We start from the raw sequence: 16,727 nt of genomic DNA, 5'->3' as shown, positions 1-16,727 counted from the left end.
AGTTAAATAAATTTTTTAATTATGGTAATTTTAAATTTTTAACCGAATTCAATTTTTTTTAGGTAAATTACACAGACTAGACCAGTGAATTTTGACCCACTTATCATCCCGACTCAAAATTTATTCGAATATTAATCATAATTATTCCCTTGGCATAATTCCATTTTTTTAAAAATCATACATCACAAAGTATATGGTGGCTGCATAATGTAGAGGTCGATAGAGGAAGTTTCGTGCGGGCTAAAATGTACTATTTGTTTGGTACGTAATGCATGGTTAATTAGATTGATTGGAAAGTAGTGTAAAAGTCAATTTAGAAGTTTGGAGTCTTGATTGTGACATTATTGAACAATAATAATATAAATAATATAGGAAAATTTTCACATGTACCAATCACTTTTTTGGTACAGCAATATAGCAAGTACGATCTGATTAGCAGTCAAATCCTTATCATATAATGATGAATAGAAAGTCTAAAATGTCCTTAGTTATACAGTAAAATTATGAAAATGACAGATTGGCTTTGTGCTTCATGATTGAAGCTAATAGAAAACTGAGGTGAGAATGTATGGCTCTAATGGCTGGAAGCTGATGGGCCATTTATCTACCAACCCAAGAAACATATTAGATGGACTTGGATTACTAAATAATAAAGAACTCAGACCCGGTAGTGATATTTATTTTGTTTGTAAAAATTTTAAACGTTGTCGTTTTCATGTAAAACAATCCCCCAAAACCAAAAACCAGCCTGACGTCCCCACTGTGTGCCCTAATGTAATGGTGATCAATCACCCCCAAGCCAAACCGAGTCGCTTGTATCTTTCCCGTGACTCTCTCCGTGAAGCACAATTTCTGTCGGTGTCACCACTTTCGTTGTGGTCGTCATAACCAATCTTTGTGGTCTCCGTGTGGCGGTCTTGCAATTGGTTGTGTGCACGGCGCTCTGCGTCGCCACCGTATCGCACGCGGGATCGCTCTTTCACCGCGGGCGTCGTAGCTGCGGGCGGAAGAATCAGGTCCCAGAGCTGGTCCTCGTCGCCAGTCTATGTGTTGTCACCGTTCGCACTCACACGGACGCCTTCGATGTGGTCCTCCTCGCCGGCAGATGAGGTAGCAAGACCCTGTGCCGGTCGTCGTTGTCGTCTTCCTACTTGGAGCCTCGCCGTTTGAGAAGCTGGTACTTGATTTGGTGAGTTGCAGCAAATTTTCCTGTTTTTGAAATTTATTGCCGTAATTCATATTACATCAATGTAGTTTGTTGTTGTGGCTGAAACTTGAATTTGTTAGTGAATGTTAAATTTGTTGATGAAATTAGTTTCTGATTAATGATTATCACTTAGGGTACTTGTGAATTTGTTGCCGTGTTGCTTAGTAATGAGTTAGATAATTTTTTTTTCTGAAAATTATCACTGACTTAAGTTTTTATGATAATTGCACCTTGAATTTGGGAATCTATCTTGCTGAAAGAATCACGTTCCTAAATTATTTTTGCTGATAAAAACTATGATAGTCGAATTTGTTGATGAAAATAATCAATGAGGTGAAATTGTTGCTGTAACAATAGCTTTGAATTTGGTTTTTAGTCAGTTTGTTCGGGTGTGTTTTGTTTAGCGTTGGGGACGAGAGAAGCGCGTTTGAGTCTCTTGAAAGCTTCATCTTTATATTTGGTAAGTCTTCTTTTACGGAAGTGATTAGCTTCTGCATTCACGTTCATGTTAGCCTGTTGCCATTGGAAAATTAGGTGAGAAAATTACAATTTCTACCGGGATAGTGGCAGAGCTTGAAAAATTTTGTTTAGGGAGCCAAAAATTTTAACATAAAAAATACATAAAAGCATTATGAAAAAACAAAATTTATAAGTATCACAATATTTTCATATTTTGTTATTACCATAACAATAAATGAATTCCTGTAAAGATAAATATTATAAATTATCCTAAGCGATATTTTTCAAATTATAAGTGATTGAGAATCTTGAATATATAAATTAGAACAACATCTTTTAGTAATTTTTTAATCTAAATAATTAAATTATCCATAAAAAAGTTTTTTTTTCCATCTTATTCTTTAAAAGTTGCCTGAAACATAAAATAAAATTTAAAAAGAAAATCGATTATTAGTAATAATTATGATGATGATGAACTGTTCTAGTTAGTGCAAAAGTCCATCATGATAAATTTGAAAAATTATTCAGTGAATGGATTAAGAGTGGAACATAGGTTCCTTTAAATTGTTATATATGACTTTTTGCCAAATGAGCTTGTTATATTATCTGTAGTACTTTTTTATAAGATTTTGTAAGAGACGTGTATGCGGGCAAAAGGTATGAATAGAGGTGGAAGAGGAATGGCATGTTGCATAGGCGATGCAGGAAGGAGGCGAGTGGATGGTGACCAGCAGGGATCATTAGACTGACCTCGAGGCGATGGGTTTCGAAGAACAGGTACTTAGTTTGTGGTTAAAGGCATTTTTTTTCCTCAGCTCCCCTTCTCCAGTAAACACTCTATCTTTTCCGCTCATCTGTGTCATACATTCAAGTATGATAGACATGCATGCATTTAATTACCGTGCTAATTACAAATAACTGATAAAATAAAAGACATATATTAAAATCAAATCCATGGAATACATGGCACATGATAAATATATATAACAAAGATAAGATAATCATAATAAGTAGTGAATTAATACTCGCAAATGTATTTATTAATGTAAAGTTACGTTTATTAAATATATAAATAATAATACATGGGAATGGTTTTGGGAATGGTTTTGGTGTTAAGTTTGTTGCTGTGAGCTGTGGGCTGTAGGATTCATGAGTTATGCTTGTTTTGGGTGCATTTACAGGAAGGTGTGTATGACACGAGGATTGAAGCTGAAGAAACTGTAGCTGAATGTGAAGGCAAGGCAGATCCGATTTTTCATGAATTGAACGGGGTGGAAGGTCTCCAAGTAGAAGATATCCTTCAAATGGAGTTTTGTACTCCCGAAGAAGCACGGTGTTTTTATAACAGCTATAGCCGATTGAAGGGATTTGCCACGAGGCAGGGGAAAAAGGTACCGAACAAGGTAGGAGAGATTGTTAGGTATACGTTCGTGTGCAACAGGCAAGGGTTTCGTGATAAAAAATGGTTGGAGATGGCTGATCGAAAGAGGGAACACAAGGTAGTGACTCACTGTGGCTGCTTAGCTGAGATGAGAATTAAGCGAAAAGATGGCAGTGGGAAGTGGTATGTGTCACGGTTTTTGGACAACCATAACCATGAGCTCGTAGCTGGGAAGTATGTTGACTATTTGAGGTCGCATAGGGGGCTATCTGATGTTGAAATTGCTCATCTGACTAGCTTGAGGGAGGTGGGTATAAGCATACCAAAAATATATCAGTCATTTGCCGCACAGGTTGGCGGTTTTAACCTCGTCAGGTTCACTAAGCAAGACATGTATAACGAGGTTAGAAAGCAAAGAAGCTTGCAGAATGGGGATGTTAATGCAGCAGTTCGCTATTTGGAAGGTGTAGCTCGTGTGGATAACAGGATGTACTGGAGGTATACGCTAGGGCAGGACAACAATATGTGCGACCTGTTCTGGAGCGATGGCCGTAGTCAGCTGGATTATGGAATTTTCGGCGATGTTCTTGCATTTGATGCCACATATGGTCGAAACAAGTACAATCTCCTTGTGGTTGTGTTTTCAGGAGTGAACCACCACAATCAAACCTGTATTTTTGGGGCGGCAATGGTATCGTGCGAAACACAAGAGTCCTACATTTGGGTATTAGAAAAGTTTCTGGAATGCATGGAAGGAAAACCCCCAAATGCGGTCATCACGGATGGAGATCCAGCGATGCGCATAGCTATTCACGAGGTCTTTCCCGAGGCCCACCACAGGTTATGTGCATGGCATCTTCTCCGGAACGCCACGTCAAACATATGCGACCCACGCTTCACCCATCTTTTTAGGCAATGCATGCTTGCTGACTTGGAGGTTCATGAGTTTGAGGCACATTGGGATGCTATGTTGGATGAATGTGGGGTAAGGGAAGTCGATTGGGTTAAGGACCTCTACCGGCGAAAGCATGCTTGGGCGACTGCGTACATCAGAGGCCGCTTTTTTGCTGGTATACGCACAACGTCTCGCTGCGAGTCACTTCACGCGAAGCTTGGTAGGTTTGTGGAGAGTAGGTATGGCATACTTGAATTTGTGACAAACTTCCAAAGGTGCATAGATTTTTTGCATGATAATGAGGATGAGCTTGATTTTCGTTCCTCGTACGGGACCCCAGTGTTACAAACTGAATTTGTTGAGCTTGAGAAGTCGGGTTGGACAAAGTACACCCGTAAAATGTTCTTCAGATATCGGGAAACTCTTAGGAGATGTGTTCGAGTTAAGATTTGCCACTGCGATGTTAGTGATAGCGGAGAAGTGTACATCCTTCAAAAATATAGAAGGCCCGAGCAAACCTGGGAGGTTAGGTGGGAGAGGGCGAGTAATAAATTCAGTTGCGATTGCATGCGAATGGAATCATTTGGTCTGCCGTGTGTGCACATTGTAGCTGTTTTGGTCGGGTAGCATGTCTCAGCGATGACGACTTCAAGGATTACTCGAAGAAGATACTCAGTGATGCCCTCCGACTGGAGATGAAGCACGGGCTAAGAACAGCGGAGGAAACCGTTGTTTCCGTGTCCGATGTTGGCATGAAGGACCCCATTCATGTGAGAACTAAGGGCACCCGTCGTTTAAGCCAGCCGTCGGCAACAATGGGAAAGAAACATCATAAATGTAGTACCTGCGGATGAGTTGGTCACCGAAGGACTCGATGCCCAAATGGGACGCCTCAGGGTATGCAGCGAGGGCAACAACGCTCAAGTGGCCGAACAAAACATCAACGCGTTGAGGTTAGACTGACTTTACATCTCCCTTTCAATTATCTGTAGTATTTTTTTGTTGCCATATAATATACTCGCACCTTGTAAGCCTGTCATGCAACCATTCAATAACTAGAAACCTCATGTTGCTTTATATATTTGTGCCCCCTACGGTAACCTGGCATTGATTTACTTACTTTGTTACTTTTTACCTATAGCAGGCCGAGCAGAGCCATCCGGAGGGCGAAGATGCCGCCCCCCTAAGTCAGTTTTGATGGACTCGGGAAATCGTATAGTCCCCCAAGCAGATCAATGCGCTTTGATGTGGGTTCTGGCAACTATGCATGTGGTCCTGTATGAATTTATATTTTGTCTTGTAGCTAGAGTTTATCTTATTCTAAGAGATGTTGATATATGTGTTGTATGTACATATATTACTATTTTCAGTTTAAATCCTTTTTACGGTTGAAAGTAGAGTTTTTGTTACAGACATTTCAACTAATGTTGCCAAGGTGTGTGTGAGGTGTGTTCCTTTATTTTTGTTATGATTCTTCTTTCCGTGACAACCATATTTTTTTTTTCCATGCCTGTTATTCATGACACCTTTGTTTTTGTGGATGAGGAGTGTGGGCTTGAGTCCATTTTTCCATGATAGTCTATGTTAATATAGCCGGACTTCTCAGGAGATTGTTTTTCCCTGCTTCCTGATTAAAGGCCATCGACCAACCCTAAAGGCCTTAATAGTTGGAAATTGCCATGAGTATTTTTGCACCGCACTAATTTTAGAAAAAAATTTGTTACACGGTCCAAATAAAAGGGAAAAATATAGTTGTTAGCCCAGGACCAATGGAAACACGAATAAAGCAATGTGAGTATGTATCCTTAAAGTCAAGAATAAAGGAAATGGTGATACCAAAACTCGCCACTTGTCATGTGAGAATGATGATGAATTGGTTTTGATGTTCATGGAAGGATGCAATATGTTAAAACATGTGAGGACATTGTTGCATCTCAATTTGCATGAAGGTGGTGGAGGATATAGAATCTCAATTTACATGAAGGTGGTGGATGATATAGAATCTCACTTCGCATGAAGGTGGCGGAGTATATAGAGGAGCCGTTCCTTGTGACTTACTAGAACATTTGATGTGCTTACAAGTGTTGTCATCAAATTTTGTTTTACATGATGAAAACTTGTTGCATTGTTCAATTGGCAAATTGATCCATTTTCGTTATTTGGATCTTTCATACATATACATCGTGAGATTGCCCAAATCATTAAGTGGCTTGTACAATTTACAAACCTTGAAGTTGAAAAACTGTGAAAGACTTGCAAAGCTTCCTAGCAAGATGCAAAATCTTGTTAATTTGCATCATCTTCATGTTTCCTTAACTAATTTGGAAGAGATGCAAAAAAAGATGAGCAAATTAAAAGAGTTGGAGGTTTTAAGTAACTACATCGTGGGCAAGCATGAAGAGAATGGGATTGGAGAGTATGTGAGTACGTGACTATCGAGTCAATTTTATTACCTTCAGACATATGCAAATCATTAGAGTTGGGACACACATACATTAAAAGATCCATAGCTAGGGGACTACCATTGAGAAGCAACTTTAATAACTGCATTCAAAAGGATGGCCATACATATAATCCAAAGGTTGGGGTGTGGATAGTGTGCTCCCCCATTACACGAAGGACCACTCTTGTCCACACTGAACCACACAAGCTAAACAAAAGAAGGACCACTCTTGTCCACACTGAACCACATGAGCTAAACAAAAGATAACTGACTAATCTTACTATCACCTAGCGGATTTATTTAGCTGCTCAAAGGAGCATGCTTTAGACTACTAAAGCAACATATACTGACTATTGCATTCGGCAGATGACAACCACCGATGCTTTAGTTTTCCAAAAGTGTTGCTTCAACGTCCGGATAGATTAGTCCTGGACACAGAGGAGAGTGCGCCAAAGACCCGCCGCACTGGACTCCACAGCCTTCTTCTTCTGATTCCACTCTGATATGACGATAGCTGTGGCAGTTTTCATCCGAACTTTTCCGCTTATCATGACACCAAGGTTCCTAACATCAAAATTCGCATCCTGTTGGAGTCAATGGAGGCACCACACAGCCACGTCTCCACTGCATAATTATAAGGGTGCTTAGTCTTATCGGTTATGGTTGGATTATCTAAAGAAACATATAGGGCTTAAAAATAGTTTGAAATAGGCCATACCTATTGTGTATAGTTGGGACATTCTTTGGATATTCAATTGGTCCCCACATTGTTGGGTCTGGGACAATATGGGTGAAGCTCCCAACATTCTGCTCTTGCCTAAAAATTTAGGAGAGCGTGATCATCTGCAAAGACGAAAAAACAAAAATCATTTGCAACTAAAATAGGACTCTTGTTATCATATGATTTAATTATTTAATTATGAGTCACGGTTAAAAGGTTCAATAGGGACTAACTATGGTGCGCATGTTGCGCTCCCTTCTCTCAACTGTGTCATCAGATTTGGTAACATCGAAACAATAAACTTTTCCTTCTTTAACATCCATGACCAATATGTACCAAGAGTCAGGGACCTCATATATGGGAACGATGACCTATAATAACAGCACGGCACTATCGTTAAGTTGCATAAAACGACGCATCGGGACACAAGCATAGGTTGATGTGCCATTATGAATTATATAAAAACATCCAAAATACCTTCTCCAGTTGAGTGGTTGTCGGCATCCAGCGGCACAAGTATGCCCTGACAATGACATCAAATGGTTTCAAGCAAAGAACATCATCAGCAAAAGGGGATGGAAGGAGCCAAACTCTTGGCGGGGTTTCTCGTGTAGCTTTCAATGAAGCCATCATGACAATGATGTTCACAATCTGTGTCAGTGTAAGAGTAAACACAAGCACGTGAGAAAAGAACGTAGTGGTTCAGAAACAAGAGATTAATAAATGTACACAAGATTCATGCATCTGGGTGAGGTGAATATTTAGGACACAGAGAATGTAGCTGTCCCCTTGGGACTTCTAGCTCGTAGAACTTGAACAGAATTTTCCTGTGACAATAGGTACATGTGTTCAATAACGAGTCCACAAATGAACCACAAATTTGTTACAAAATAGCCATTAACACCGTGTATCAAAGTAAGTTCGTACCCATAGTTATCTGTCTTCCCAAATATATATGCAGCGATACGGCACTCCTCCGTTGTCAGGTCCATGTCAGCAGTCGGATCAAAAACCATCTCGAATGACTGCAACGTTTAGGGATAGCGGTTAGGAGGTTACTTTTTGGCAAAAACCAAAACGATTTATAAGTGAGTCCATGTGAAGTTGCTTTACCATGGGAATCATGAAGACAGGGGAGTCAGATCTAGAGATTAAGCCAGGGCGCCGGATTCCTTTTCCACTTGCTCTCCTTACCGGAGTGGTGCTATCAGTCCTGGGAAGACCTGACATGTTAGGTGGGGTGGGAACGACCATGCTGGGGTCGAAGCACACTTTGACTCCCTCTGATGGCTCTATCTTTGCATGTTTCGTAGCTCGAGCCGGCTTCGGCGATAACGAAAACAGTTCAGATACCAGGCTTGTGCAATCAAGCTGGTCAGAGTTGGGTAGCTCATTAAAGGCCTGCATTATCTGCATGCCCAGTATTACAAAATGTCTATATCAGTCTTACAATATCTGTGAATATACACGAAGGTGTAATGCAAAATAATTTACTACGTACCTTTTCAGTAGAGTTCGGAACTGGGACATGGCTCCCAATGCTACCGCCAAGGGACATTTTTGGAGTTCCAGATGACCAATGCAACAACGGCCTCATCGGCAAGAAAATAGAAGGCACTGGTGGGACTGGCCTCGGCGTTGAGAGTAACTCGTCAATGATGACATCATCATCGTATCCAGGTGAGTTGGGAACAATGACATCCCACATATAACCAGGGCCATCTTCGACCTTACCCTTGCCTTTATCTCCAGGGTTGATCTGATGGGTGTACGATTGAATCTTCAAATCAGTCTGGACTCTCGTACAAGGTACAATGCGAGCTCCGATGGACGCCTGAACTGTGCCTGCAACATTCCGAAATCCAGTCCCAGCCCCTCCTGTGTTAGGCATATGTGACGGCACAACTTGGTCCCTTCCATTAGTTGTAGCGTTCCTTTCAACCATCCTTCGGACCTGACTAACATCAGCAACCAGGCCAGCTATTGGCTTCTGCATCTCTTCTAGACGCTCATCAAGCACCACTGACCTAGCCTCGATCCTCTACAAAAGAAACTTCAACGTCAGCCGAACCAGATTACATAAATGCCGTGTCAAAGTTAACATGGGATGCCACTCAAATCCTTTCTTGGTTGTTAGTTGGAAAGTTAGTTTACAACCCTAAACTAATGAAACATTTCTGAAATAAAATAAAGGAACTTTCAGAGTTACTAACCTCCACCGTTGCCAAAATCATGCGGAGCATCTCATTGTGAGCATCATCGCAGTCGACATCGTCCTTTTGAACGGCCTTATCAGCTCCATGGGCAGACTATGTCGCAACATAGCGCAAGAAACCACGACTAGTTAGAGGTCAATGAAGGCCACTATTTAAAAAATGAAAGAGACCATAGAGGAGAGAAACTCACCACGTCTGTTGCAAGCTCCAGATTGATGTTCCTAGTACATGCGTCCCCAGCGGTGTGCTTGCAGGAGGGACTCAGACGGGTTGACGCAAGCCTGCACACCACATACGTGTCATTAGTCCAATACGGACTCCATAAAGATCCAATATCACTGAGAAGATAACAACTTTAAAAATTGTTACTTTAATATAACATGTTCAACTTTATGCAAACCGAACAAATTGAAACACGTACCCATCCTCTTCTGCTGGAAGGTGAGACTCCGTCGAAGCATCCATGGTTATCCCCCTAAGCAAGCGCAGTGGTAAAAAGTGTTTGTCAAAAAATGTGATTCTGAGATAGTGAGATGGTGATGGATGTGAAAAGAGGAGACACCACCTAAACCAACTTATATAATGAAGGATCAAAACCTCCAACAAAAGGGATTGACATCAGAAAAGACACTCACACGTAGCATTGGCCGACTAACTCTGATCACCACAAAGGACAAATTATTGGACTTGCCCTTCCTTCCTAAAAGACCCTGCAATTTGAATTTTCATTTTCCTTGTTTATTTAAGCACGTGTTCTAATAAAGAAGTTAAATGACCAATTACTTACACTGTGCAACGGAACTGATCATTACCAACGTCAACACTTTCGAATTTCAACTTTTTGGAGGAAATCCATCTCTCTCGATGACGCCAACTTTTCCTCCTACCAACTCTAACACCCTCGTCAGACATCTATCGGCCGATAAGGCGTGACGTGCCTATTGGTATATCATGATCATTGCACCCCTATCTGTGACGAACAGGTCAGATCAAACGCTTCACATAATCTTCTTAAAAGATTTGCATCTAGAATTACCTGCTAATCATTGCTTTCTTTCGGCGTTATGGCAGGGAGTCATCATCCATATCCCAAATTGCGTGGATGAACCATGTCCACACATAACTCCGTTTATCCTGAAGAGTCATCATTGGTTCATCCCGAATTTTCGGCTACAAGTACTTGGTACACAAGCGGGTTAGAAATCTACAGAAATCGGCGATGGCTAGTGTGATGACTTTGGATGATGACATGAAACAACCATATCCCTGCCCTACTTGGAACTTGATGCCTATACGTGTACTTCGATAAAAGGGCAAGAGAGTATGCATCAGTAAATAAGGGTGTCTTTATTTTGATTTCTTTTTATGTTTATTCATGTACATTATTGTAATTTTTTTAATAGAATTCTTTTTAAATTAGTATATATTTTATTTATTATTCTTAATTTTTATAACATCAATTTTATTAGAAAGTTATACTTAAATATAAAAAAAGTACTAAAGAAGAGTAATAAAAGATAATCGGACTGGTTTTTATTTTTACTAAAAAAAGATAAAGATTGTTTAATTTTAATGATTCATGATACTAAAATTAGCTTATCACCGTCATATTATTTCAAAATAAAATATTATTTGGTTAAAATTAAGATGCAAAAAATGAACTTTATACGTTTTTAAATTTTTACCAGATTTTAAAAAGTTTAAATTATACTTTTTTCATTTCTAAATGTTGTTAGAAAAACATTAGTAAACTTACTTGGATTCATTTTTTTAATAAATCTGTAGTTCATATTGACGATTTGTTTTTAATAATAAAAAAGTTATATTTTTTTTAATGATTTAACCACAATATTTATATTATTCTACTAGTATGGTTTATTTAAATATACATAACGCTTAAAATCTTTTAACAGAACAAATTTTAAATTTTAAATTTATCCAACACATGTACAACATGGCTTCTTATGTCAATATATTGTTCTTCAACACTATTGTATTGGTGTATTCTTATTTTTTTTATGTCATATAATTTTATTCAACTTATTTAAAATTTTAAAATTTTCTAAATTCAAAATTTCTTATTTTAAATTTAGATAAATATAATCTAAATTAACAATAAAATTCAATCGAACAAAAATTAATATACTTGCGTCATGGTACTCGTATATTTGATTATGAGTAGTACATCATTCATAGTTAAATATATTAATCTTACAAAACAAATGATTTTTTTAAAAATTCGTTATAGAAATAGTTATATAAAAACTAATTTGAAAGATACAAAGATTTGAAGCTATCATATTAAATTGTTTAAGTAAAAAATTTAACTGACTTCAACAACTAAGATATAAATCTATTAGATAATAACAAATAATACATATAAAACTACTAAATTAAACAATTTTATTTTTTTTTTGACCACATATGTATACATAAATTTAAGTTCCTTAAGATTTGGGGAGGGATCGAAACCACTATTCACCCTCTCTAGGTCTGTGCCTGCCACCTTGGGTATTATTTTTTTTATTAGGATTCTGTTTATATTTTTCTAACACATGGAAGAAGATATGAGTTAATTAGTAACTTTATTAACGTCCACATAACTTATTCGCTTAACCTGTTTAAAACTTTTTCGAAAATAGTGTTCGAAACATTAGAGATCAAATTAAGATTTGTCCCAAATTTAGAGGACCAAAATAGTACTTTGTGAATAAGGAAGACTGCGGTATGGTTCTTTACAGAGGTGTTCAAATCCAGATCAATTCAAATTAAACTGCTCATCCAATGAAAACCGATTAAAAATTTGATTGGATTAAATTTTTTGCAAACCACTGAATTGGATCAAATTTTGGATCGAATTCTCATAACAGATTCAATCCAACCCAAACCGTACAATGTGCTATAATATTACTATTTTATTTTTATATTTACAATTATACTTATAACATGTTCAACTTGTTATATATTTTTATATTATTCATGTATTCTTATTATTTAATAAATATTTTATGTTTACCATGTGAATTATTTATTTTATTATAACTCACTTATAATTTTATTTCAGACATAAATCTATTAGATAATAATAAATAATACATATAAAACTATTAAATTAAACAATTTTATTTTTTTTTGACCACATATCTCATACATAAATTTAAGTTCTTTAAGATTTGGAGAGGGGTCGAAACCACTATTCATCCTCTCTAGGTTTGTCCCTGCCACCTTGTGTATTATTTTTTTATTAGCAATCTGTTTATATTTTTCTAACCCATGAAAGAAGATATGAATTAATTAGTAACTTCATTAACGTCCACATAATTCATTCACTTAATTATTAGTGGCAAATTTAATGGTAACACTATATTGCACCTGTTTAAAACTTTTTCGAATAAAAATAGTGTTCGAAAGTTAGAGATCAAATTAAGATTTAGTCCCAAATTTAGAGGACCAAAATACTTCGGTTCTTTCCAGAGGTATTCAAATCCATATTAATTCAAATTAAACTGCTCATCCAATGAAAATCGATTAAAACGCACTAACTTGGATTTCATTGGATTATAATTTTTTTTGCAAATCGCTGGATTGGATCAAATTTTGGATCCAATTCTCATAACCGATCCAATCTAACTCAAACCGTACAATGTGCTATAATATTACTATTTTATTTTTATATTTACAATTATACTTATAACATGTTCAACTTGTTATATATTTTTATATTATTCATGTATTCTTATTATTTAATAAATATTTTATGTTTACCATGAGAATTATTTATTTTATTTTAACTGACTTATAATCTTATTTCTATTGTTATGTTATCGTTGATTATTTAAGATATTTTTGAGACTTGTTATGCTATTGTTGGTTATTTAAAATTCATTTTTTTACTTTACAAAACCGCAAATCCAATCCCATCCAAACCGCTTGAAATTGGATCGAATCGAATACGATTTTTTTAATAAAAACTCATCCAATCCAATCTACACGGCCAAAAAAATTAGTGTTTGAATCAGACAAATTTTTTACTCAAAACTGATCCAAAACCGATCCAAACGGCACAACAAACACCCTATTTTATGTTGCTACATGTATAAGGGTTAGTTCCATTTATTGTGTGGGTTAGTCCAAACTATGAACCAAATAGCAAATAAAAAACGATGCAAAATTTAACAATTATGGCTCTACAATTTTTAACCCAATACTATAATGCTGGCCGAAAACTATACAAAAATAATGCACCCAAAAACGATCCATTAACCTTAAATTAATACAAGCAACAGCTATGGGCCAAAAAAGTCCATTAGCCCTACACATAGGAAAATAGTCAAACCCAATCAAATGGTAAGCCATCTAAGAATGCAGCCACGAAGCCAAGCCTGCGCCAAGGGCAGCAGATGTAATCATCAATTCTTCATGCAAGTATACCTCGATTAACGTAAACTTGGATACAAACGTCATGATCCTCTCCATCATAAGCAGCAGTTACATAAAAAAATCTGGTCCATTCATATTTTAAAACTAATATTTTAACGGTTTAAATTTATTCTACACTAGTGTACCAATAAAGGACACTGGTAAAGGTGAAATTCTTCCAATAATATAAACAGATCAGAAATTAAAAGAGATTATAAAAAACAAGTGAATAAACTTGTTTAATCTTAATAATTATTTATTCAGTAAAGTTGGTTGATTCTTGATTAGCTCTCTACGGAGTTGCAAGTATTAATTATTGGAGACTAGCTAATAATTAAGCGGTATTGTTAGGAAAGTAATATTTAAAATTATTTTATATAATACAATATTTATAATTTTATACACATAATATTTATTATTATATATTATTTTATTTAAAATTATAAAATTATTTTAATAATAATTATTTAATGTTAGATAAAATAATTTTAGACTATTTAAACTGATTTTTATTGTCTCCTAAACAATATTGTTAATATATAGGAGGACGAAGACTTGTCAAATATATGTTGTGAAAAAAATATTTGTTGTGAAAGCTTATGCTGCCAGGCTCTCTCTAGAAATAACAATATTGTAAATCTGTAATATACATGATGTAATATCGATCACTCCATCTGATGTTATTATTTCTTTTCTAGTAAGCTTGAAAAATAATGAATGAGAATCCTCCATAAGAAGACAAGAGAGCCTTGTTAAACTTGTATTAAGATTTGGTAAATACAAGTTAGGGATACCCATAATAATGATCAAGATACGTCGACTTTAAACTAATCTAAACGCGTTTAGTTTGAAGTATCAAATAAGAAACGTATGTTTTGGAAAGAAGATGAAGCAATTATTGTTGTTGTTGTTATAAAAATGTAAAGAAGAGTGCTAGAGAACCGGTAGCTTTTGTAATTTATAGTCATTAATTAATTTTAACAATTAATCAATAATTTTTTTTTATAATTTTAACCGTTTTCAATACTAAATCTATATCTATTTTTAAATATAATCTTAATTCCTAGTCCTAACCTTAAAACCAACCTAATTAATTGGGATTGAAACCCCAAAGAATGACGGCTATAACTATTCACATCAAATAAACTAGAAAAATTGATTAGAACTTCCAATCAAAATCTATATTTAGAGATATATCTTAAGAAAATACGATTCTATATTCTATCTATCGAATTTCTGAAAGCTTCTCTAATTGAAAGCACTAATTATTGCAAATTCGAAGTGATGGGAAAGAACACCAAAGAGAAACTAAAGAAGATGATAACCTGTGAAAGAAGAAAATAAGATTATATTTATGATCAAGAGCCATGAGCCCATATTAATTATAACTAATTATCACAACTTTTTAAACTGTTATTTAATATTGTCAATACCCCTTAAATTTAGGAGGAGTTTACTAATCACTCTAATTACTAATTAGTTTGTCACAAAATGTGGAGAAAAATTGAATTGATAATGGCTTAAAGCTTAATGAACATATTGGAATAGTATAAAAATTAAGACCTTTTAATTAAAAGCAACGTACAAACTTAACGTGCGTATATAGACAACACTTATTCTTTCTCCATATCTAATCCTTTATAATACAAAATTCCTTTCTGAGTTCAGAGAAGAGCTATTAAAACTGAAAAATAATTAATAATGAACGAATATGAAGATTAATAATGTGGGGACCATAAAGACGAAGGGACATGTGCATGCTTAATTTGGGACCCTAATTTTGGTAAGATCAGGTAAGCAACCTGCCAATTAATTAGTAAACAATAATATTTCGAATTGTGTGGGACTCTCCATCATTTTATGTTGTTGATGCATGATGGAATGGTTACCTCTTGGAAATGGTGTTGCTTTGTTTTCATTTGATTTGGCGCCATGTAATCAAAACAAACTTTTGGAGGATCATAATAATGCATTCTATGGCGTTATTATCAAATTTTCAAGTTTCAACCTTATTGCTCATGCCCATAATCATTATTAAGAAAAAGAAAAATCATGCAATTGTTTCATATATCTTTTGAAAATTAGAGGAGAAATTATCCTTTCATAAATTATCATACAATAAGACTATTTTATTCAATTATAACACATTGAACAATGATATTTAATCAATCAAACTCATAATTAAATTAAAGTTTGAAAAGAAAATGTTTTTGTAAGATATATTAAATGCACAATAAAATTATATATACAAATATTTCTCATGTTTTATAATTTTGAGAGAATAAAAATGATAAAATAATATCTAGTATTTAATTTAAACATGATACTTTATTAGATTCAAAGCCTCCTCACAGATGTGTTTCTTTCTTTACATTACATTCTTTGTCACCAAAAAAACCTTAATATTTGATTCATGAATTTTTAATAGTAGTATTTGTGGTGATGATATCTTTTAAAAATGTTGGTGAAATTTTAAAATTTTTGGAATTGAAGGGTGGTCTATTGAAGTGCCCGGAATTGTTCCGTGGTACTTCTGATCTCTGCAGTGAAGATTTGCGCCTTTGGGTGGCATCCATATTAAAAATCTCTTGTCTTCTTTCTTGGAGCCCATCATTATGAACGTGGAATAATTGAAACTTGTTGAATTTCTTATTATGTATAATGTATTTTTGTTTTTTAGAAGCATTTTTGTTCGTTATGCATTAACAGTTTAATCACAACGTTTTGCAAGTGTCCGTAGCATAATCAAAGTTCAAAACTAAATCAGGAAAAGAGAAGATAAATACATGGTTGAATATAAGGTTTTTTAACATAAAATAAAACTTCATTAAGTGAATATTTGGTTTAATATTCAGAATTTGTTTGGGCGTTATTCTTTAAAAGAATTTTTTTAAATGATATTTTTTTAAAATATTTTTTATAAAAGTAAAAGTAATTTTATGTTTGGATATATCATGTAAAAAATTTTTTTTATTTATCAATTACA

At 35.3% G+C, this 16,727-nt stretch overlaps 1 protein-coding gene and 1 long non-coding RNA gene across 2 annotated transcripts; one reads left to right on the top strand and one right to left on the bottom strand.

Moving 5' to 3' along the window:
* LOC107619910 (protein FAR1-RELATED SEQUENCE 5-like) lies at nt 2,426–5,334 on the top strand. The gene is made up of 5 exons (XM_016322144.1): nt 2,426–2,443; nt 2,848–4,424; nt 4,553–4,779; nt 5,087–5,219; nt 5,313–5,334. Exons 1-5 carry the CDS (start codon nt 2,426–2,428, stop codon nt 5,332–5,334), a joined length of 1,977 nt encoding a protein of 658 aa, XP_016177630.1.
* LOC110268124 lies at nt 6,350–8,172 on the bottom strand. The gene is made up of 3 exons (XR_002356196.1): nt 7,584–8,172; nt 7,104–7,477; nt 6,350–7,009 (listed from the first exon to the last, which is right to left on the bottom strand). It is a non-coding gene; the product is annotated as an uncharacterized LOC110268124 (long non-coding RNA).

This window comes from Arachis ipaensis, chromosome B10 (genome assembly GCF_000816755.2).
Source record: "Arachis ipaensis cultivar K30076 chromosome B10, Araip1.1, whole genome shotgun sequence".
NCBI lineage: Eukaryota > Viridiplantae > Streptophyta > Magnoliopsida > Fabales > Fabaceae > Arachis > Arachis ipaensis.
The sequence above is the reverse complement of the archived record's forward strand: the minus strand, read 5'-3'. Positions and strand labels throughout refer to the sequence as shown.